We start from the raw sequence: 25,640 nt of genomic DNA, 5'->3' as shown, positions 1-25,640 counted from the left end.
AAGAAAAACACAAGAGACAAACATCTACTGCAGCTGTTTCACAAGGTGGAGTGGGAGGCTGTCAAGCAAAGTGATGCATTATGGGAGAAACATTTGAGTAGGTCGGTATTAAAAAAAGCACTTAAAAACCATAAGGATCTTAGTATACACATACAGTATGTATATATATATATATATATATATGGAGGGGAACTTGTATAACCAGAGGGTTTCTTTTTGTTACCATGACAGCACTAACGTTTAATCGGAGGGCGGGGTCAGTAGATGAACTCTCCAAGGACCTCCTGCAGCGAACTGAAAGGCTCCTCGAACTTGAAGCGTTTGGAGATGGCCTTCTGCTCGGCAACCAGCGCCTCCTTCTCTGAGGAGGAGGACTGGCGGCACTGACCCAGCGTGTAGGCGGCCACCACTATCAGTTCCTCCGCCACCGGAACCCTCCCCCCATCCTCATCCTCATCCTCAGCCGTGGTGGTGCCGCTGGGAGGTTCAGGGCTACTGGTGGAGCTGGATGCCTCCTTTTCCTCCACTGGGAGGGCCTCCTCCTCCGTCTGGGGTTCCTGAAGCTCTGACATCTGAAGCCAGGGGTGTTTGAGACACTGCTCGGCTGTGGCCCGCTCCCTGCACACACACACACACACACACACACACACACACACACAGATGAATACAGCTGGATATGGTACATTCTGCTGCTTTATGTTCTGCATTGAATACGTGGTTTTATCACTTTAACGGGACATTTAGCGGTCCAGCTGTGAGGACAGTAATGCTGCGGTCACACTACCAGCGACACAACAGCACAGCAGGCTACGAGTCATGTTCAATGGAAGCCGGTGACATGAAGCAAACTGACCACATAAATCAAATAGTCGTATGTTTTGAGTTTCCTGTTCTGTTTCACCTTTCCAGTGCTACGTCATTGGTAGGTATGCCCCTCCCCCGAAACCCAGTTCTAAGCTAAAGTATTGATGCGGTCCTGAGTTAACGGTTCTGTTATATCGGTTCTTTCTTAGTTGTGGACTGAGACGTCCTCTCTCTGTCTCTCTGTCTCTCTCAGTACAGCGTGAGACTCACAGGATCAGAGAGAAGTCGTCTCAAACACAATAAAACCCTCACAAGTAGGTTTCATCACAACATGTGACCAACAAGCAGAACAGAACATCTGTTTGTGGAGCAGCCGTCAGGTAACGGTAGTGATGTCATACGTTAGTGATGTCATACAGAGTTTGATCACAAGAACAGGATCATCAATGAAATAATAACTGAGATCATTGTTTAGCTGCGACAATATTTGAAAGATTTTGGAACTTCCTGAATTGCTGCTGAAGAAAGACTATTTGTTTACATACAAGAATAATAAAGCAAGCTTAATTCATTTTCCCCCACAATTGAATCAGAAAGAACTATAAGAGCACTAGAATCCTCAGGATACCCGTCCCCCCCACCCCTCTCCCATGACCAGCCCCGGGGTGGAGTGAAGTGAGGAGTGGACTGACTGTGGCTGCTTGCGGAGCAGCGTCTGGATGAAGGACAGGGCGCTGCGGTCCAGCTGCTGCAGCTCCTCCTCGCTGTAGCTCACGTTGAGCTGGGAGATGTTGAGAAAGGTCTCCTGCTTGTTCTCGCCCAGGAACGGAGAGATTCCCGTCAGCATCACGTAGGCCAGAACACCAGCACTCCTAAACACAAGATACGTACTGCATGAATGAGACCAGATACACTGAAAGATGCACCCTTCACCCATTAGCAGCTACACATTCATAGGAAAAAATAAACAAAGTAATATATAATTAAACACGTAAAATCTGTATTTCATACTTTGTTGAGTTACATTTCCCGGCTATTTCTTTCACAATATTTGAGGTGATCCTGTGCCTTCATGGGTCATTGTGCTAACTGCGATGTCATTTATTAGTGTCCCTGAAACAGTAGAACCTAAGCTACATGGCGATGCAAGTCAATAAACCTTTATAAGTGATGGTGCCATAAATATAAAAGTGGTTTCATCAAATTTGAAGAAATAAACACACAAACATATTTTTGCTAAATGTAGATAAATTGACAAAACATGTCCCTAAACATGTCACCTAATGTGTCACAATAAGTCATGTGTAGTTCAGTAAGTACAATCATTTCTTGGGTATAATGTAAGTTAAGAGAGTTTATTATGCTTCCTATGTGTTTATGAGGAGGAAGTGTTCATTGTAGTTAAAATGTGGGGTACAGCGTTATTAATCACCAGCTACATTTGTAGGCAGTAGATCCAGTGGATCGCCAGTAGGTGTCAGTGTTGCGACATGAGCTGTAGAGCGACTGTAGACCTAAACGCATACTTTTGTATTTTGCACCAGATTGAGCCTGTGTGACATTCTGTGCAGCGCTACACTAACATTGTTTGAACTATATACAGTTGTGTGAAAAAGTGTATGCCCCCTTCCTGATTTCTTATTTTTTTGCATGTTTGTCACATTTAAATGTTTCAGATCATCAAACAAATTTAAATATTAGACAAAGATAACACAAGTAAACACAAAATGCAGTTTTTAAATGAAGGTTTTTATTATTAAGGGGGAAAAAAAATCCAAACCTACATGGCCCTGTGTGAAAAAGTGATTGCCCCCTAAACCTAATAACTGGTTGGGCCACCCTTAGCAGCAACAACTGCAATCAAGCGTTTGCGATAACTGGCAATGAGTCTTTTACAGCGCTGTAGAGGAATTTTGGCCCACTCATCTTTGCAGAATTGTTGTAATTCAGCCACATTGGAGGGTTTTCGAGCATGAACCGCCTTTTTAAGGTCATGCCACAGCATCTCAATCGGATTCAGGTCGGGACTTTGACTAGGCCACTCCAAAGTCTTCATTTTGTTTTTCTTAAGCCATTCAGAGATGGACTTGCTGGTGTGTTTTGGATCATTGTCCTGCTGCAGAACCCAAGTGCGCTTCAGCTTGAGGTCACGAACAGATGGCCGGACATTCTCCTTCAGGATTTTTTGGTAGACAGCAGAATTCATGGTTCCATTTACCACAGCAAGTCTTCCAGGTCCTGAAGCAGCAAAACAGCCCCAGACCATCACACTACCACCACCATATTTTACTGTTGGTATGATGTTCCTTTTCTGAAATGCCGTGTTACTTTTACGCCAGATGTAATGGGACATACACCTTCCAAAAAGTTCAACTTTTGTCTCGTCAGTCCACAGAGTATTTTCCCAAAAGTCTTGGGGATCATCAAGATGTTTTCTGGCAAAACTGAGACGAGCCTTTATGTTCTTTTTGCTCAGCAGTGGTTTTCGTCTTGGAACTCTGCCATGCAGGCCATTTTTGCCCAGTCTCTTTCTTATGGTGGGGTCATGAACACTGACCTTAATTGAGGCAAGTGAGGCCTGCAGTTCTTTGGATGTTGTTCTGGGGTCTTTTGTGACCTCTTGGATGAGTCGTCGCTGCGCTCTTGGGGTAATTTTGGTCGGCCGGCCACTCCTGGGAAGGTTCACCACTGTTCCATGTTTTCGCCATTTGTGGATAATGGCTCTCACTGTGGTTCGCTGGAGTCCCAAAGCTTTAGAAATGGCTTTGTAACCTTTTCCAGACTGATAGATCTCAATTACTTTGTTTCTCATTTGTTCCTGAATTTCTTTGGATCGCAGCATGATGTCTAGCTTTTGAGGATCTTTTGGTCTACCTCACTTTGTCAGGCAGGTCCTATTTAAGTGATTTCTTGATTTAGAACAGGTGTGGCAGTAATCAGGCCTGGGTGTGGCTAGAGAAATTGAACTCAGCTTTCCAAAGATGTGATAAACCACAGTTAATTTATATTTTAACAGGGGGGGGCAATCACTTTTTCACACAGGGCCATGTAGGTTTGGATTTTTTTTCCCCCTTAATAATAAAAACCTTCATTTAAAAACTGCATTTTGTGTTTACTTGTGTTATCTTTGTCTAATATTTAAATTTGTTTGATGATCTGAAACATTTAAGTGTGACAAACATGCAAAAAAATAAGAAATCAGGAAGGGGGCAAACACTTTTTCACACAACTGTACATGTTTTTTGGTGTTAATGAGCAGAGTGCAAACGTGTCCATAGTCTTGTTCTAGTACATTCTAATGTTTGGTAATGACGTCGTCACGAGCGTACATCATGATGACGGGAAAGACAGAAGCTTCAGCTTTCACAGCAAAAGAATGAATGTTCTAGTTATGATGGTTTTATTACTTGAAATGACTTGAAAGTATCAATACAATGTGGAAGCTACATTACATTAACAGACATGGTGTGTTCTCCCCACCCCCTCTCCCTCTTGTCTCTGGTGTTTATGTAGAGGTTTCCTTTTTCCTTTTGTTCTTGTAACTTTTAAAAGAAGATTTATTGACAGAGTGAATCAAAAAAATGTAGTAACTAGAGAAAAAAACTCCTCGTATCATATGAGTTGTGTTCACAATAAAGTAGATTATATTCCCAACTGGACATGAAGGCAGCAGATGAAACACATCTTCATACAATGACATGACAGTCTGTTAGTTCGGTCTGTAAATCTTCAATGGATTGTAATGGAGTGACATGCATGGTCCCCAGAGGACGAACCCTGCTGTCTTCAGTGATCCTCAGACTTCATGTCTAGTGCCAGCAGGACATACCAACCATTGGATATATATGGTTCAGACTCCTTCTGGTGATTTATTATGTCATTAAGTTCCCATCCCACTGGCTGCAGACTCTTGGTATCAGTAAACAGGACACAGTGTGTTTTTATACCACCACTGGGCGGACATTTTCATACCGCTTATGACCTTCTCTTACCACATATCTGTTGCTGTGCTTATGGGCTCATAATTTAGAATCTCAGGAGCTGGAAACAAGAACACAAACACACCCGTAAATCATTCTGAAGGAAACCTGTGCAGAAATGAGTGCAGTGTGGTGGTAGAAGTGATGCAACTCACCGACGTACTCTGGAGTCCCCATGATCTCCCTGAGCTCCTGGTGGCTGCTGACCATCCTGGACAGACCAAAGTCCACGATCTTGATGTCCCCCAGAGGAGAGCTGCTGGTCAGCAGGACGTTCTGAGGCTGAGGCACAGCACACACACACATCTGTCTCATTGTGTCCTCATACACTCTCTCCTTCATGGAGGTGAGTGTCTTCTTTGTTTCACCAATGATACATAACAATCAATATACCATCAATATATCATTTACCTATTATGACATCATGTTAGATAATAACTTGAAATCCTCTTACAGCTGATTCCAGTGTACACACTACCGGATTATTTCACTGTTCTAATGTGAATGAATGCGGTTTCATCTCAACTCACTCCTTTTAGACATCATGGAGAGATGAGAGTAGGAATGAAATACAAGAAATGCAAAAACTCAGGTGCTTCGTGGTCCACTGACCTTCAGGTCCAGGTGGACTACGTTGTTCTGGTGGAGGAAGGACACGCCCTCCAGGATCTGCCTCATGAGCCTCTTCACGTCCTCCTCGCTGAAGGCCTCGTCTTCCTCATCTGACACGCACTGGTTGAAGATCTCACCTCCAGCAGCACTGCACACGAACACACACACACACACGCACACACACACGGACAGGACAGTACATCAGATCAGGAATGTTCACTCTCCACCTTGAAATGATTCAGTGTAAAAGCACTGTAGATCATCAGGGTTTGCTAGAGTCTATGCATTCCCTCTGCTTAACCTCAGCAGGGTCAGGGTGACTGCAGCATATCCCAGCATGCACCAGGCAAGAGGCAAACACGTTGGTCAGTGATTGTAGAGTTTGTGACTGTGGGAGGAAACCCAAACTACAGTCTGTGTTCCTTGTCCACAACCTCACCAGATCCATTACGGACCGTTTGACACGCCAGGCTCTGTATGGTGGATCCCACAAGACACTGATCTGTGTGTGAATGTGTGCGTGATGACATGCTGGAGGCGGCGGCAGGAATAGCAGAGCAAACGAATTATGGTGAGCTTCACTTGAACAGGGCCGGTAGTGTTGACTGAGGAAACAGGGCTGTGGCTGTAACGTCTCCGCCCACTGCCTCCGTAAAGTAATGGTAATGTCCTCCGACCTGAGATAAACTCGGGCGGATAAACTCAATTAGACTGGGCGCATGACGGAACAGAAAAAGACAGGAGGGCAGTCAGGAATAGATGAGGCGTACCCTCGGGGGGCGATGCTGAATTAGGCTTTATCTCAGAGGAGAGGAGGTTTTTCAAGGTGAGAAGAAAAGGTCTTTAACCCAGCTAGAGAGAATGAAAACACTAGACCTGATGCATGGTACCTACAAACAGTCTCGTCAAACTTTTGAAGATAATTCTGGTTTATTAACTCCGCCTAGCAGCTGGAGGTTGTGTCTCTGGTTTGGTTTGTCAGCAGGATTATAGAATGTGTACTATGGAACTAGGTAGAAGGGTGTAGCATGGACTAAGGAAGAGCCCATTCCATTTTGGTGGTCAAAGATGTTGCCGTATTGGTGCAGTTTTGTGAGACCAACTCTGCCATGTCTTGTCTAGTCGCCCCAAGAAACACGTTAGCTTTCTAGTAAACAAACACATGTGAGACGACGAATGGTGAGCGGTTCTTGCCGAGCAATCGACCCGCTTAGAATAGGCATAAAGCGGCTACGTGTCCGCACCTGGAGATAGTGGTGCAACGGATCATTTCTCACCAACACTACTTTTTACAAGATCACATGTGAACACATCCTAACGTTATAAATTCACCTCCGTCAATACTCATCTTCACTGAACAGAGCCTGAACGCATCATAATATAACTGAAGGTAACCTTCCTCCGTTAGCCATGCTGCTAACGTTACTAGTGCTCCTACTGTAAGTTTAAACACGGATTGGTTGTTTACAACCGTTTCCATATTTGACTGAATATTGGTGGATAACGATGTCAGTAAAACTGTATCTCACACTGTGATGGTAAACGTTAAACTGTGTGATTAATCTGCGGTCCACACGCGTGCTGAACCGTGAGGGGGATCCGTACGGGTCACAGATCCAACTGTGGTCCGTTACACCACCAGTAGGATAAATATCTCTAATGTTGCCATTGTATTTAAACTGTCCTGTCTTGAAGTCAATGGGAGTTGAGAAGGCTAAATACTGACCTCATTCTCTCTTAAACACTGTGTTCAGACACCTTGCCCTCTCCCACTGCAGTGTGCTGGCTTTGTGAGAACAAACACCAGAGATTTCAAAAGGGAATCAAGGAAGTTCATATTAAGTGGTGGCGGCAACATCTGCACATTGCTGAAGCTGGAACCTGCCAGCATTTGGCATGTTTGCTTTAGAAGTGACAAAGAAACTTTGTGTACCTTTTTTAACGTCTCCATGCTTCCACTGGTAACCCCGTGTTTAACTTCACACTGCTGGAAAGAGTTCATGAAGGGCTCAAAATGTCTGCGAGAAAGACTCAAACACAGTGGGACAGAACTAAACCCTCACAGACTTTAAGGGAGCGCACCTCAAAGTCTGTGAGTGTGGAGGTTGGGATTGGGCCCAATTAACTAATTTACTAATGCCCGCTAGCAGCTATGCTAATTCATGCAGTGTAAAATGTCAAAGGCATTCAGGAGCCGCTCTGTGAAAATCCTAATATTGTAGATTAAAAAAGGCTGTTCTTTATTTTGAAATGTTGTTGAGAAGTGATCTAGAAGATGTTGATAATTCTTCGAAAGCCTCTTGTGATTTCCAGAAGTAGTTTCTGTAAGAAGCTCATTTCTCTGAGGCCGGGTGGTTTTAAGGGAAGACAGTTTTTAGAAAAGAATACACTTTTAAATAAAGACCGCAGTGACCAATGGGTCATCCACAGTACAACAAACACCCTAAAAAACCTCCATTGATACCATCTCAAACAGAAGCAGCTGGGCCTGCTGTCTGTGAGCCCAGTGATTGGCCAGTTGCTAATGCAATGAATGAAATCAGTGTTGTGGGAAAAAGATTGATTCAGTTCGGAAAAAAATATAGAAATCATCAGCTGACCTAAATACTAATAATGCTTCATATCTGACCTGCTTCAGTCATACCAAACAATGGGGGGGGGGGGCGCTTCATTATCCGAGGGGAGCCTCTAACTGAAGGACGAGGCAGATAGTAGCCGTACGGAGATGCCACAGAGATGGGACTCAGTTAAAGTCTTGTAACAGGACGGTACGGAGGCCACAGGAAGTAGTGGCAGCACAGCAACCAGAGGCAGCTATGCAGGTTATTTAATTAAACAAACCAAGTAACACAAAACAACAGAAAACGTCGCTCAGTCCAGAGCTCTGTCACAACGCTAGAAAATATAAACCATTTCAGCCGGGCCGCTAGCCGACTTACTGGTCTCAACTTTCTCAACCCTGGAGATCTTAGGGAGCCGCCTCTCCTCCTCTCGCAGCATGTTCTCTCTGATTAGCTTCCTGCTTCACCTTTATTCATCTCCCTGATGAGGAGATCAGCTCCAGGTGTGTCTCTTCCCACACCTGATCCCAATGCTCTCCTGAGGGAGTGGGTGGAGCCCTCTGGCTGGAATGTAGGTTCCTCTAACTACCCTGGACCTCAGCCCCTTACACTCTACTGGTTCTAGCACAAATAATGGAGGCACCGACAGAAGTGGATGGGTGGAGGAGAGGACTCCATCTCCACAGAGGAGAGGAGAGACAGACAACATGTGTGTGACAGAGAGAGAAGGGGGGACGGTTCAGTCAGAGCGAGGTCAAGTGAACGCCTCACAGCGGCCCTTCATCCTCAAAATGAAACTATAAATGTGTGACCCATTCTTAAGGATATCCTCAGTTCTCTACAACTCTGATCCTTTATGTACATCCACAGAAAAGTTCAATAATACAATCTATACAGGAACCACATCAACGAGTCTCTCTCTCTGGGCGAGCGGCCTTGCTTTGACTGGTCACGTGCGCTCGTGCCGCTCAACTAAACTCAATAATGACCTCCCAGCTGGAGCTCAACCAGCAACGAGGCCATGGAGCTGTCATTTGAACTGTTCTCCCCATCTCCCTTCTAGTTCTAGCACATCCCTTTCTCATCTCGCTCTCTTTCTCTTTCTGCTTTCCAGCCTCTGGCCCCTTTTCCTGTTTTCCTCACCAGTCGTTCCCCTCCCCCTCTCCCTCCCATCGTGGCATGAATAGTTTTCTATCTCAAGTTGAGCCTTATTCATAGAATATCTGAACCCTCTCTCCATCTACTCCTCCATCAGTCCTCTGTCATCACCGTTTGCCCCACTGCCCGAAATATCCGTCAGCCGTCGGCTAGATAAAAGATGGGCGATGTTGTCAACATGCCTCTAAAGAAAGAATGAAAGCATTCTGCTCCAATTCCCCTCTGATATATAGAAAATAAATTGTGTGTTCAGATGGACTGAATGGTGCAGCCACACAGGATCTCATCCCTCCATTCTTATCATTCATATCTTCAGATCATATTTTCCTTCCTTGCGATGTTTATAAAGGTGTATTAGTCTGATCAACATAACAATAAATTGAGTGTATTGAGCTCCTACTGAGCTACTTTTGTATTTAATTTGCTACAGAGGTTCAACATTTTGTAGCACGAGTCAAAAAGTATTCTAGAAGTCCACTGTAGTTCAAGACTATGAGGAGCATTTGAAAATACAGTTTCAAAAGTAATTGTTCATGAACTGCCAAAGGACTATAGTGCTGAAAAATTGCAGACATTGTTTTGATATATGTATTTATTTAATATTATACATGCACAGTCACGTGACTTGTTTAGTCCCTGGCTGGACACGTGACCACATGTGTGACTTGCTAGTCACATGAGTCAATTAAGTTAACGTTAACCAAGCACGTCTAAACCTAACAAAGTGGTTTTATTGCTTCAACCTAATTTCCTGTGAAGAGGGAAGTTTATTTTGTAAAGACACTCTACGTGTAATGAGGCTAGATTGACCTGACCTGACATTAGAGGGGAACCTAGAGTGTCTTGGGGGCCACTGAGTCAGAGCCAGTGTTTGGAGCATCTATCTGCTCTATCTCAAAGGACAACATTGAGGTAATTGAGAGGACATTTTTCAAGTGTCCCACTGACCAGAGACAGACTGTATGTAAGAAGTGGAGGTAGTTATCGTGATGTCACCCATTGGTGTGTGGACCGATGTTATGAAGCCTTGAGTCCGTGGCCATGTTATTTTTTTTTTGCAACCAATGAATGAAAGTTACCATGTTTGGAATGTGGAGGATTGACGTAGAGACGCCGTATACGGCTCTGGTAGCAATAGCGACCTGTCTGTTTGACTCTAAATGGACCATAATGTACTAAATGAACATCATGGTGTATTGAAGAAGACTTGAAACTAGAGATTGAGATCATAAACTCATGTTTACAATGTTTACTGAGGTAATAAATCAAGAGAGAAGTAGAGTCATTTTCTCATAGACTTCTATACAACCAGAGGAGTCGCCCCCTGGTGGACACTAGAGAGAATGCAGCTTTAACACTCTTCAGCATTGGCTTCACTCGGCAGAACCGGAGGTTGCCGCCTTGTCAGACAGACAGAGAAGAGAACAGCATGTTGAGTTTCATGAGGCTGGAGGATGCTGTGTGTTTACTCTTGAAGTTAAAGGAGTTACTGGACTGCTTGCTGTTCTGGTTAATGGAAGACTTCCAGTCATTCAGAAAAAAAACCCAAATATTGGATAATCCTCCATGTTTTTATCCATGTTTTTAAGGAATCCAAGGATTAAGGAAGGGTCGGTCACACACACTGTATGTTAAAATATGCAGTGCTGAGTCACATGCACAGTAAACATACTGTGCATGCACAGTAAACATACTGTGCATGTGGTGCATGTACTGTGCATACTGTGCATGTGTAGCAGACAACAGTCTGCTACACATGCCTATTAGTGAGTGAGCAATGTGGCAATTAACATTCATACAGTACAAACACATTTCCTTTACAACACACAACCAAACTGAGGTATATTTCTGTGTTAGTGTAGCTTGATCTGTGTGTGTGTGTGTGTGTGTGTGTGTGTGTGTGTCCGTGACAGCACTATCCTCATTCAGGGGAACAGTTAATTCTGGGATTATCCTTTTTACGAACAATGGCTGGGATTGGGATTATGGGCCGAGGCGGGGGAGGATCGGGCCGACTGGAGCATTTAAAGGGGCATTTATGGGATCTCCTTAACAGGACAGATTGCATTGTGTGGCATGTGCTGCTGACAGCACCTAATCCTGTAGAACACTAGGATCCTGTAGAACACAACGATCCTGTAGAACACTAGGATCCTGTAGAACACAACGATCCTGTAGAACACAAACTACGATCCTGTAGAACACAAATGACCAACCCTACCTTTAAGTGTATGCTATATCGTCACCGCTGAAGCTGTTATATCTCTCCAAAGCCACCAGACTCCTCTGACTAAAACCATCCATCGGTTAGTTTGTTTGTTGTGTGTGACGTTTGGATTGGAACTAACGTGGCGTCCTCAGCAGTAAATCAGCTCGTCTGCTCCTCCAAACTGTGAGTTACTGTAGGTCACACACTGACTAAGGGAAAAGCATTTTTGATGCTAAAACATATGCACTTCAACCAAAATTGTAATGTTTGGATTTGAATACATGAGGAACATTCCTGAAGCTATAGGATGATAAAATCCTTTCTTTAAAACACGGAGAAAAGCATTCAAAGAAAACATCGAATGGGAATTTACAGCGTACATCCAGAAGCAGCAGCTGTCTGTGACAACAGCTGTAGAATGTCCAACATGTCGCTCTGGAGAAGCTGTGTCTGAGAAGCTGTGGGCTCGGTGCGACTACCTGGCATAAGAAAGTGTCTCAGTCAGAACACTGGTGGATCATCAGCTGCCTGTGTGTGCAGAGGTCATGAAGGACAGATGACCGCTGATCCACATTGTGTCAATACCCTCTAATCTAGCAGATGCCCTCAACACAGACTCTCATCCGCCTATCTGTGTGTGTGTGTGTATGTGTGTGTGTGTGTGTGTGTGTGGGGGGGGGGGGGGTTCTGGGAGTCACAATGGTGAGGGACGCAGGCAAAATACAATATGGCATGTGGAGGGAGGGACAGGGCAGAAAGAGACAGAGAGAAGGAAAGTGAGAGAGACCTTCTTCATCAGACTGGCATGCCATGAACCGACGCACAAACGCACACACACACACACACACACACACACACACACACACACACACACACACACACACACACACACACACACTGTGGGAACCAGGTCAAGCATGGCCCAGGCATTGAGACCAGAGGGATGAGATCAACATCTACTGGTCCGGCTACTGTAGTCAATACCATGTAGTATCACACGTGTGTGTGTGTGTGTGAATCCCACATACTGGGTCAAACTAAGCTGTGCCCCAGTTGTGCATTATTCAGTACTTCTGACGGGTGGGTTTGTCCCCTTCACCTCTCAGCCATAAGCCTGGGACACAGGAAACCCAATCCACCCCTGTCCTACAGCACAATCTGTGTGTGGCTGTATGTATATATATATATATATACTGTATATATATATACATATATGCACAAAGGCGAGGCACATTGTTGGAATAGCTTGTGTTTGCTGAAGCATTAAAGTTTGTCCTGAAGCTGTGCAGGACTGAAAACAGCTGTGACACAAACGGGCCGTATTCTAAAGAAGGACCTGGACATGAAGAATATACACCACCTCAGCAACAACACAGGAAACTACAAACCAATAATCTCACACAAAGACACAAGGAACTGGTGAAAGATGGCTGTGTGAACCAATCACGACTGCAGCTTTTTACTTGTACTTACTATAGGCAGCAGTAGAGTGCTCAGGAATGAGTGCTAAAACCCAGAAATGAGTCCGCTTTCTACCAATTCTGGTTCCCTCGTCTGGAAGTCAATGGGTTTTATGAATGGCTTTCTAGTTAGAATCATGAAATAAGGTTTGTTCTACAACATTAAATACGTCAGTAAATACCCCTCTGAGGCAGAACTCTAGGCTTTCTACGTGGTCGCTAACATGTGGCTAAATGAGACTGAACACTAGTCCGCCTTTAGCTACGTGGTGGTGACGTGAAGTCATACTGCGTTTTACGCTTCAAACCATAAAAGGGGAGTTCGTTTGTGAAGGTTATCTTGATGAACAAAACGTGGAAGTATCATAAACTTTTGTTTTATACAGAGATTATTTTCTGTGCAACTCCGTGCAATGCTAAGTTTTGTGTAGGCCAAAAGAAAATACCTCATCCTTCAGTACTCTGCAGTACTTATGAATAATGAATGGCCTCACCAACCATCTCTGGGTTGAACTCAGTTTTGTGGTGCCTCATTGTAAACCCAGGTATGGATCCCCATGGTAACATGTCAGCAGCATCGTCATTCCTAAATAGCTGTGATGATTAATGGAGAGCATTCCATACATCTTTATGGATCCTGAGCATCACTTTGTCCACTCTGGGTTTCCAATGACCTGTACCTTCCCTTTAGCTTCGGCAGCATTAACAGTCCTTCTTTACCTTTAACTACTATCATTTATTAATGAGTTGGTTCATCATGAGATAAAAGACACAAATGGCAACATTTCATTTATTTTCCTCCTCACTGTAGACTTATGGGTGTGTCAAAACTGCCAACTGTATTTAAAGCACTGTATAACATAATTCCAACACTTATTTTTAACATTTGAATATTATTCCTAATGTTTGGACACCTTATTATCCTTTGATTGTCTGATTATATTGTATTTTACCTCGCCGAATATCATACTTTGTGCTTGCAATAAGTTTTCACTGTTTCATCTCATGCCTTATTGAGTCCTCCACTCATGGTTCTGTTGAAGATTTAAAGAACATTTTGAGTTGTGCAGGTTGGATACTCACAACTCCAGGACCAGCACCATCTCAGAAGCCATCTCATAGACCTGGTGGAGGTTGACCACCCGAGGGCTGGCTGTGGCCAGCTCCAGCACTGCGATCTCGTGGATGATCTCCATCCGGCAGTCTTGGCCTTTCCGTCTCTTTCTCATGAACTTGGCGGCGTACTCGTGGCCCGAGCATTTCTCCACACACTTTCTGACCACGGCAAACTTGCCCCTGGAAGAGAAGAGGACCACCAGCACTGTAAGGGATGGACCTGGGACTCCAGCTGTGCAGTAAACACCAGGGCTAGACCTTTACCCTCCTCTGATGGAGCCACCAGAGATTTCTCTTCTCAATTTGGACTGTGGTTGGTCAAATGAGTTCCTGTCACCTTAATTATTAGGAAACTACGGTTTGATCCAGACTAAAACGGAACAACAGAAAATCACCTATAAGACATACAGTGAGTCCATGAGAATTTTCCTTTTACTATGGTTTATGCACTCATTTATAAATCCCACAATGCAACGTTCTGTATTTTACAGGCGTGAAAACTCTACACCATGGATGTATGAAGAGAATTGAGATTTGGTGTGTTCAATCATTTCGTGGATGTTGCTGGCACTGTTTCTCTTCTCTCTCTCCTGGCCTGACCCACTTTTATTTCTGGCTGGAAGGTGTTCTCGTGCGACGACCCCGGCGCTGTGTGTGCACATGTGCATGCTGCCCAGGGGAAATCCTCTGAAATGTAGCCGCTGATTGAGATGACAAGCCCACATTGTGACTCCCCCTCTGGCTACTGTTGGCAGCCAACGCTCCAATAATCAGCAGCAGCAGCCTGGCTGAACCGGACCAATCCACAGCCAAGACTCACCAAGAACAGCTTTCCTTCTTCTTTTAAAGGGGTCTGGGATTAATTGTGTGACCCGACATCAATGTAGGCGGAATATAAAGAGTATTGCAAAAACCAACAACTATGTCTTAAAAGTTGTCAGAAGCACAAATGTACTTCTGATTGAACTTACTTTTACCAGATGCAGAAAGAGCAGATTTAAGAAACTACATCAGGTATGGATCCACCAAAAGAGAAATAGTGTAATTTACGTTCCAACTAATGTTAGGCTTATTAATGATCAGGGGAGTTTAATGTAGCGCAGCACAGCTGTCTGCTGGATACCAAGCCATTCTCCTGTTCCTGTCGGCCACTGCGTCCCAAATCCTCTACGATATAACACTGATATTAAGCTCACGGACATATCTGAGCAGACATTTAGCCAGCGGGAACTTTCAGAATCTTTTCTCTCCTTTACACTTTGGGCGAGAAAGTGTTAAAATTGTACCCAAGCTGTGAAAATTCACAGGGCGGAAAAGGGCAACTGATAATTGAAAAATACACTTCCAAAATATAGTTGACATGTCATCGTTAATCTAACGTTGGAAATATAGTGGTTTATTTTAATAACCTTTTGGGTTAGATGCCTGAAATGAGGTCCAAGTCTTAAAAGTAAAGTTTTGGCCTCGCACATAAGAGATGTCAGTAAATATCCCACTCATGACATGTGAAGCTTGTACATGTCTTAAACAATCCACTGGAAGCTCCTCAATGCCAGCAGACAGAGAGAGCAGCAGGAGATGGAGAGGTAAACAGTGCCTCAACTCTATCTGAAAAGTTTTATTATTCATATTTTAATAATATCATGTGAACATACAGTGGTGGAAGAACACTACTTGAGTAAAAGTAGATAAATACTACAGTGTAAAAATACCAGTAAAAGTCCAGCATTCAAAACATTACTTAAGCAAAAGTACAAAAGTATTAGCATCAAAGTATACTTAATGTACCAAAAGTAAAAGTACTCATTATTCAGAATTATATATATTATATCACCAGATTATAACCATGGATGCATTAATATGTTAATCCCTTTAATGTTGCAGCTGGTGAAGGTGGAGCTCACTATAATCCTGAAAGTATTAGTGTAGTAGAACAGTTTACGTTTTTCAATATTAAGACGTGTACTTTACTGTAAACAAGGTGCCAGAGAGCATCAAAAGCATCCGAACAGAGCTTGTTTATCACATTTAACCCCCAGATACTGAGGCCGTCACAACAGTAGTTACAGTTGTGACTAGCTGGCCTGTCTCAGATTGAGAATAATTCACATCATTCTTGCTGAGAGCAGGAAGAGAAGCCAGGATGACTAGGACTGTGTGGGTCCACTAGGACTGTGTGGGTCCATTCGGACTGTGTGGGCCCATTCGGACTGTGTAGGTCCATTAGGACTGTGTGGGTGTGCAGCATGACCAGCAGCTGTCCTGGAGCTCTAGACCGGCTGCTTCATCCTCATCTGGCCTCATGTGACAGTCATGGGGCTGCTGCAGCTGGGAGCTACACATTCAAACATTTAGACAGGTTTTCTAATGAGAGCGGATTTCTCCTTCTGCAAAATGAATTTGAATGCGTGCATTGCAATGACTACAGTCTTTGAGCTGGACCAGAGCCATGGTGGAGAGAAAAGGAATACTCCAAAGAATGGTGCTAATAAACCTTTTTGATTTCTTTATTCTTTTTGACACAGTGACCCGGCCTGTACCGTGTGGGGACGTGACGTAAAGTTCACCTCGCCTGTATCTTCTCTTCTACTACCCGACAATTCATCAGGAAACGATGAGAGGAATCCATGATGATGATATCGCATCACTTCCCATCTCTAGCAATATCAGTCACGTAAGATAACTTCCAAAAACATGACTCGACACATTAAACTCAACTCTCACAGCTTTGTAAATGTAGGTATGACATTTATGACAATTATTTGCACAGTGTAGAACTATATCAAACCATAATATGAAATATGTATCCTCATTTGCCTTGTCAGTCCAATCAGATCAAGAGAAGGTTTCTGGATTCAGACTGTTTGGGACAGCAGATCAAGTTTCTGGAATATACCTTTTTGAATTAGGTGACATTCCACCAATGATGGTAAAAGTGGAGAGGACCTCTCACAGATACTGACTGGTGACTATAGTGAGGAAAGAGAAGAGAGATGGCTGCAGACCACAGTTTGATCTGTGCGTGCCTGCATCGATCGTACACACATACAACACACTGACTGTATAACTAAATAATCTCTTGTAAATAGATTTTTCCATTCGACATTTTCCCACAAATCAATGTGTCTGCTGATGTGCCGGGACAGTCAGTAGAACATGTACTGAGGCCAGTCTGATCCGTTGTGCTGAGGTGGATAGAGCGGTCTTTCTTTCACAAGTCCTCTAACGGGTTTTAATGTTCCACTTGTCATAGTTCAGCATCCTTCTCCAGGTCACCTGACAGCGGTGTGTGTGGGTGTGGCCATGTTTTGGTTTGGGGGGTCTGGGCCTGCTCTTTAGAAACCATACTGAGCCACCACAGCCTGTTCTAAAGCAGCCTCAGCACATTTCCAAAGCCAGCCGCCCCATTCACAGACTACACCCTGAAAGAGACGGCTGTGTGTGTGGAGAAGTGCTTTAATGGATGCGGTGGTTGTCCCAGCCTGAGGCCAAGCCGTACAGTGCTCTGTGTGCACTAGCACACTAACAAGTACATGTAGAGAGCTGCTGCAGGTTGCACCAGCTGCTCCACATGAAAGACAAGATGTATGCATCAACCATTTCATCGCCACACAAACTACTACTGCTTTAAAACTGAAAATATTCCTATGCAAATATTATATGTCCAGGGCTTTTATTGTGAAAGGCTGGAAGGAGTGGACGTGGTCTGCGCTGCTTTGTCAACATTTATAAGGGTAATACAGTTTGTTGTCTTGGTTTTCTTCATGCTGTCGTTTCACAAACATAGGCGCAACTCGACCCGTTCCGCACGACGTGATTGGTTGATTCCTCGGCATATCATTTGCGTTCTGTGTATCCACAGAACGCAAAAATGTCAAAAATGACAAAAATGTACTGACGACTTAATCGCATGAAAAAAGAAGAAAGAAAGCCGCCCTGGTGTGTACCGGCCTTTATTACTCAGGTGAAGTGACTTGAGAAACGTAATCCTGCTTAGATATCATTGCACAGGTTCAAACTCTGTTCTATCAGGTTTTATGTTCCCATAAGGAGAGAGCGCCTGGAGAAAAGGTGCTGATCCAGGGTCTGTTTCTGAGCGCTGCACTTGTTTTGTGCGCCCGCTCCGAGGTTGCCGTCAGCGATATGATGATTGTGATGTAGTCAAATGCGTTTGAAGTCATATTATGGTATAACTGATATACTATGGTTGGAACAATGAAGCTGTTCCTTGTCTTCGTCTTTGATGGACAATCTGAGTGTCCCATGCTCTAGAAATGTGTTTCCAACCACAACAGCGTATGAGCTATCAGTGGTCTCAGTGAAACAGACCACACACGGTCTGCAGTCTCATAGCTGGGCATTTAATGAAATAAAGATTTCAAGTCGCACGGGGCCAAATCTACAGATTCCCCATGTGCTGTGCTGACAGTGGGCATCCTCCTGAGGTCAGGGACGATGACACACTGTAGGCTGGATGAACCCAAGGAGCTGATCAACATGGTGGCTTCTACAAGGAGGGGCCACCATATACTGCAGGTCTGCACCAGGCTGAGTGAAGCTGATGTGGAAGTGTCCTAAAACTTAAAACAAAGTCTATGAGAAAATGACTCTACGTCTCTCTTGATTTATTACCTCAGTAAACATTGTAAACATGAGTTTATGGTCTCAATCTCTAGTTTCAAGTCTTCTTCAATACAGCATGATGTTCACTTCGTACATTATGGTCCATTTAGAGTCAAATAGACCATAAAGCAGGGCATGCTTTAGGGCGGGGCTACTGTGATTGGCAGGTCGCTGCAGCTACCAGAGCCGTATACGGAGTCTCTACGTCACTCCTCTGCATTCCAAATATGGTAACTTCTGTTCATCGGTGGCAAAAAAACAACATGGCGACGGCCGTAATCCAAGATGGCGACGAAGAAATCTCTGAACTCAAGGCTTCAAAACATCAGTCCACAAACCAATGAGTGACGTCACCATGACTACGCCCACTTCTTATACAGTCTATGGTCTTCAGACAGTCTGATTCCATCACTGCCTACAGTGTACAACAACATATATACAGTGAGAGACTATACAGCTACTCAAGGAGAACATGTTTGAGACACAGCTGGATGACATCAGTATATCCATATATAAATATCGTGGTCCCAGAGTAGATATCGTCTTAGATGTCGGATACCGTAATATCGTAACATGGCATAACTGTTGTCTTTTACTGGTTGTATAGGCTGAATTACAGTAACCGGACTGTTCTAGCTGTTCTCAAAAGTATATTTGTGTATACATTATATCATCACAATATTGATATTGAGGTATTTGGTCAAATAATTGGACTGTGGAAATAGACAACGTTTAGATCTATTGAACACAGATTATGATAAAACACCCTACCTCACCAATGGGGGTGCAACCCATTTATTAATTAAATACAAACAATGTCATGAGGCCTCTCCTTTTTGTTTTATTTCTGAATATCAAGACACTCCATGTATGATCATCATTCTCATCATCATTGCTGCAGGGATGTAGTGTTTCATTGTCTAGAGTTGATTTGAGCTTTACCTCAAACCTGAAATGGAAGCAATCAGCTAATTTAGCCCAGAGAAGTAACTGCTATGTTGGCCTGGTGGCAATCACTAAAGAGCTGTGGCAGCACCATCTGGGCTAATAAGAGAGCGACCATGTCTGTCACTAAGACCCCTCATGGAAACAGCTTTGGGTCTTAACCAGATGGAATTCAATGACTTCTCCATTGTGGTAGTCTCTAAAGGAGCTTGGCTGTGGGCCATCTGGGACTCCCAGTGCAGAGACCTGGAGGGTATTACCTTAAACCTCCCCACCATCCTCAGACTACTTCAACTCCTAAATGTGAAAGGTATCCAGCTAGCGGGGGTCAAACAGCAACCGCATTCTCAACCTTTTCATCCTTTTTAGTTCATTGACAGAAAAATAGTCATCACATACTTTAACAATCAATCGTTCCATTCTTTGTTCAAGCTAAATATGGAAAAACGTTCCACGTCTCTCCGATGTGAGGACGTCCTGCTATCACTGTAGCTGAATATTGGACTCCTGGTCAGACAAAGACCTCTAAATGAGAGCGCTTCAGTAGAAAGGCATTTTGTTCAGTTGATTTTTTGTTAAAATAAGGATGAGACATTTTGGAAATTGTCCAAACATTTAGAAAAACCAATGGATTAAATGTGAGAGAGAGAGACAGACGTTTCTGAACAGTTCAGGGCATTTTAGGAGCTGTAAGGAACGTATCAGGTGTTAAACAGAAGCCCTTATTGTGAGCAGCTGACATGATGTTACGTCTCCATTGTTCTCAACGATTCCAATACATCAACTTGTGTATCGAGTACTGAGTACCTATCAAACACTCGTGTGTTAAAAACAAATACACATATCATTTAAACAGCTGTGCACTATTAGCTGTGTATGGATGTGACATAAGTGCTATCATTGTTGTCTTGCTCAGTATGTATGTTGTCTTAAACATACATAGAGCTTTCCTCTATGATCTAGTGTGATTGTTAAATGATTGACACATCTTGTCTGTCTCACTGTCTCGGTCAGACAGCACTATCATGGCTTTGACTTTTTTCTTGGATTTGGAAATTAGCCCTCTTACAGAAATGTGTGAGTTGTGACATGTTGAAGTGAATTTAATTGATAGCTGCTGTGGGTGGGAACTTGAAATGCATCCCCTCCTACAGGCTGAGGGTTTTCCTTCTTTATATTAACTGACTTCAACTCCACACAGACTCAGTTGGGTTAAATGTGTGTCCAGCAGACACTCATCAAACTGACTTCAGCCTGGAGTCTGAGACTAAGCAGTCCTTTCCCTGTACGTGTTCATGGAGCCGTCTTCACCCCAGGCCTCTGCTACAGTAAATAGCAGGAGCCCTGCTGTAAGAGCTGGTATAGACGGGCTCTCCACTCAATGGAAGGCTGTCCAGCAAAACGGACATTCAAAACGCATACAAACTAAACAATGTCCAAAGCATTCAGTATTTTTTCTTACAGTCAAAAAGAAGGGGTCTTGTCTTTACTGCTCAGAGGAAGTGAAGTCATGTGTCTGTCTGGAGCGTGAACGTGGCCCTCACTGAGTGGGTTCAGTCCACACATGCAGGGACATTCCCCCTCACACACTTTATGAGCACACGCGCTGCCAGAACGGGCAGAATGTTCTGCACGCTGGTTTCAGGATCCTGCTCCAGTTTTCACCCAAAGGCCCAATGTGACCAGATCCTCCACAGACCTGAGCATTACATTCAGCTCAACAGACGAAACACTGAGTCCTAGAGAATGAATGAGTTATGTATCTACTTTCAGACGATGATGTTTGTAGTGCAGGTGAAAACAACAAATCGGGGGGGAGGGTTTAAGGTCAAGGCTTTAATCTGAATGAATGAATGGAATTCCAGCACTGAGTTCAAGGCTCAACCGGAGTCAGCCTGGAGTAAACAAGTGGTGCGGCCCCTTCATCTGTTATTACACTGATTAGAGCACAAGGGCCTCACAACGCACCAATAGGAAGCCAGTATTCTCTATACCACTTTTTAACATTTATAAAGTAGGGACAGCAAACACTAAAACATGCAGCAAAATAAATACTTGTATTCATATTTGTAATATTCATGATATTTAACTATTTCTGTTACAGTCAGAAGCAGAACCAGAGAACTGGATTCAAGTGAAGGCCTTTACTGCCAAAGCAGGGTGGTGTGCTGTTTAAATGCATGTTTTAGAGCTGTGCCCACACTAACATCTAACTTCAGCTGTAAGTTAAAGTAGAGATGACGTCTGTGTCTCTTTAAGGGACTCACAATACAAGACCTGAACGCTGAAGGCCAACGGATCTGTGGTGGGAAACCAAACCAGGACCGCAGCTGCTCTGGTGTGTTTTGCACAGCAGGACTTGAGGGGGGGACATGTTAGTCTCAATAACATTTCAGATTAAAATTCTGTAAAGTATCAGATAAAAGATGAACTATAAATGTGTTTGTTTGGGCACAGTAATAAAGCTTTGAATCTATTATGTCACATTAAGCTGATGTTTAACTGCAAAGTATCTAAATGACCAAAACATAAGGTGACCGGGGCAAGTAGGGCTGGACTCTGTGGAATGGGGGGATGTGGGATAAATAAAAGGGTTTCCATGGGCCAGGGATCGGAAACCAAAAGAGGGAATTTTGTAACAAAAAAGCCACCTGACAAAAATTGCAAAATTAAGTCCTCTTTTAAAAGTTTCAACTTGAGACGTCCAGGATATGTGAAGCAGTCTGTCCCACTGATGTTAGCTCACGCCACTACAGTGCACAGCTCAAACCATCAACATCATCAACAGCACTCTCAGACATGATCAACCAGAAATGTGTCCACAGCTGGCCATCACCAGAGATAGATAAACCCTAATCATAATATCATCTAGAAATATTATGCAAGAGGGAGAAAGAGTTTGATCCAAGGTGACCGTGGTGCACATGAACATGTGTCAGCTGACCAGCCCACTGCAATCACACTGCTGCTGAGATTAATGCACCCTTTCATGTTGTTCTGTAGAAGCTAATCTCAGTCACAATGTCAGCTCATGCAATGCAAAGCCACACACACACACAACTGGTATAACAGGAGGTTGCTGGCTGGAATAACTTCAGTAGTGAAGTGTAAACTGAGCTCTTATCTCTGAAGCTGTACCTGAGTCAACACACACACACACACAGCTTTATTAAAGAGCTGACGGAGAACCCGTTCAATGTGACTATTAGTGGAGGTAAAAGCATGTTCTAATCAACCGGGGATTGGCCTTGTGACTCTGTTGGGGGACAGATCCCAGATCAGTTTATCCAGCAGGATGGAGGGCATTTCCTCTACTCATTACCTTTGAAGAAACCCTGTGAAACATTAGCAAAGAGTCCAGCTCCCTGCTATCAGACTATGGGCTGGATTTCACTTTACAAGTGTAAGGTTTTTGCAGAAAACAAAGGGCTGGACCCAAATGCAGCGAGACACGGGAAACGGAGGGTTGGATAATTGTGGGTTTAATTGTAACAAAAAAAGTATTCAACACAAAAACGTGTGAATCACAAGTCCATGAAAATAAAACATCCAAAGAAACAGGGAACACGGCAAAGGGGAGCAGACACGAAACGTACCGGGAGGAAATGGCAGACCGACCAGGTTACACCAAAGACGAACGAACACTGAGCCAAGGGACACACAGGGCTTAGATACACAGGGAAGGTGCAGGTGATTAGACACAGCAGGTTTCAATTAAGGGCGGGGCAGACAATCACGAGAGGAACAGACAGGGGCAGAAAGTGAAGTGAAGCAGACTGAGGAGGTGCAGGTGATTGAACGCAGCAGTGTCTAATTAGGGGAAGGGCAGACCCTCACAGGGGTACGACAGACAAAGGCAGGAAATAAAGTGCACGACACAGAACATCTCAATAAAACAATAAATAGCTAAATCAGAACATAAATCGTGACAACAAGTGTCAAAGACAAATCACCTCATTCACTCACTGTATTCATGAAGACATGTGTTCAATGACACACTGGGGAAAAGATCACAAAATGATAACGCCATAAACAGCTGAACATCAAAGTAATATCCCATCATACTGATAAGGCTTTGAACCAAAATTCAAGTTCAGTGCAACGTCATTTTGATGTGTTGCCATGACAACGTACTTTATGCCGGTGTTTTAAGAGTGGAACGAGTTAAACGAACAGAAGCCTACGATGTTGAGTGGAAAAACATTTTTTAATCTCAAATTTAAAACTACTATTCAGCAACCCAAATACTAAAGAGGGGCCATTGAGCAGTCAGAGATGTGGGGTGATTGTAGACCGTCTGTTCTGGGAGCACGAGTAGCACGTTTTACATTAGCTACTAGCTACTAGCTAAAGGGTGACTTGTGCTTGCAGAATCCACGAGGGTTACGAGTGTCTGCGAGTGACGTTACGGACACAAAGAGAAGGCTGGAAGAAGTGCTGTTCGCTATTTTTAATCGATTTAGAACAGCCTCAGTCTCCATTGTTCTTATTATTACTATTGGTTCCAGTCATATGGCTGACAGCGGCTTTAGTCCCGCCCACGGCACCGATTGGCTGACTGTTAGTACCCCTGTGGTACTAACAGTCCTACCAGCTGTGCTCAGGGGCGGAGCTACAAGTAAACAACAACAACATCATATATCAAGGGGACACACCACAACAACAGCATTGGGTTCATGCACTGGTTACTGTTGACAATAAGAAGTATAATGCTTCCAAAACATGTCGTCTGTTTGCGTCTCTAGTTTTCTCCTAAATTCACCAAAAGTTACCATTACATATTATATATGTATATAATATACAAAATAATCGTCTTAATGTCAGAGATCAACTGGTGAAGTTTCATGGTGATATCTATTAGTTAATGTTTTGACCCTGTTCACCTGTAGTGTCTTCTAAATGTCTGTAATGTAACTAAACATCTCTTTAAGGTCGTTTTCTCTGAATGAGTTTGTTCTCAGACTCTGATCCAGAAATCTCCACTTCAGCAGCTCTTACATACATGTCATTCCTCTCTATACTCTGAAGCTTTCTACAGAGGAGTTTGTTCACATATCATTCATTCATTAGACTGATTTATACATTTTATTAATAAAAACATTGAGAAAATAGATTTTTTTATGGCTGTGAACATTATTTTGATACAATGATATATCCAAAATCCCCTCAATAAAAACCATTGACTATAATGTGTATACAAAATAATTCAATGTTCAGATTTCTGTTCTGGAAATGCATGCAAATGAGCACATATTTAAAGATTTTGTCTACTTTGCATATCTAAACATACTTTTTCAACTTGGCTAAGCAAAGAAAAATCTCATTAACTTGGTAAATGTATTGACGTTAATGAATGAAGGTCATTCTGTTCTCCTATGAGCTCAATAACCTACCTACCTTATGTGGCTGAAATGATAATTGTACAACAAATAATCACGTGCAGGATTTCATAACATGGCAGTGTCATGTTGTCCAGATAAAAAATAACTCAAATAAAGTCACAATTACCAATTTTCTATGACTTTAAATGCTATGAAGTGACTTGAACCGTTTGAACAGTCGGTCCTACCTTCCGAGCTCTTTGCCGGGGATGATGGTGTAGTGGTCGCTGAAAGGCTCGCTGCTGATGCTGGTCTGGATCTCGGACAACAAGCCGCTGATTCCGCAGCCACGGCTCGGTTCCGCTGCCGGACTGTGCTGGAGGCCGGTCCGGCTCCTCGAGTCCCCGGCGCGTGGACATTCGGGGATCATGGCGTCGTTTTAACGTCAGTAAGTTAGTTAGTTAACGTTAGTTAGTTGTCAAACGTCCAGGAGGAAAGTTGAACAAACAGCAGCGCACGAACGGGGGACACGACCGACCGAACGAGCGACAACTTTAAAACATTCGCGCGACAGAAAAGTGTCACTGTATGGCGGGAAGGCAGTTCAAAGCTTCCGCATAATTTACCTTTCTATTTAATACCGTCACTGACGAGCTCATTTTGATGTGGTCCGGTCTGCTGTCGGCTGCTCGGTAGTCAGCGGTCCTCTACTCGCTCCTCACTGACACACCGCTCCGGTGCTGCGCGTTCAGTAACCATGGGAGCTCCTGCTGATTGACAGACGGGCTGACCAATGGGGTGGAGCGTGGTGCTCTTTGCGATTTCAACATTATGGAGCAATATTTAATAAG

At 43.6% G+C, this 25,640-nt stretch overlaps 1 protein-coding gene across 1 annotated transcript; it reads right to left on the bottom strand.

The window, feature by feature from the left end:
- Window positions 1-257: 257 nt before the first annotated feature.
- Window positions 258-25,219, bottom strand: stk17a (serine/threonine kinase 17a). The gene is made up of 7 exons (XM_076085449.1): window positions 25,038-25,219; window positions 13,868-14,080; window positions 5,397-5,544; window positions 4,940-5,066; window positions 4,797-4,845; window positions 1,497-1,676; window positions 258-618 (listed from the first exon to the last, which is right to left on the bottom strand). The coding sequence occupies exons 1-7, from the start codon at window positions 25,217-25,219 to the stop codon at window positions 258-260; spliced, it is 1,260 nt and encodes a 419-aa protein (XP_075941564.1).
- Window positions 25,220-25,640: the final 421 nt, after the last annotated feature.

Source organism: Anarhichas minor, unplaced genomic scaffold (assembly GCF_050575085.1).
Source record: "Anarhichas minor isolate MPS153535 unplaced genomic scaffold, ASM5057508v1 ptg000155l, whole genome shotgun sequence".
In the NCBI taxonomy this organism is placed as follows: Eukaryota; Metazoa; Chordata; class Actinopteri; order Perciformes; family Anarhichadidae; genus Anarhichas; species Anarhichas minor.
Note: the sequence above shows the minus strand (reverse complement) of the source record. Positions and strands in the feature narration are given on the sequence as shown.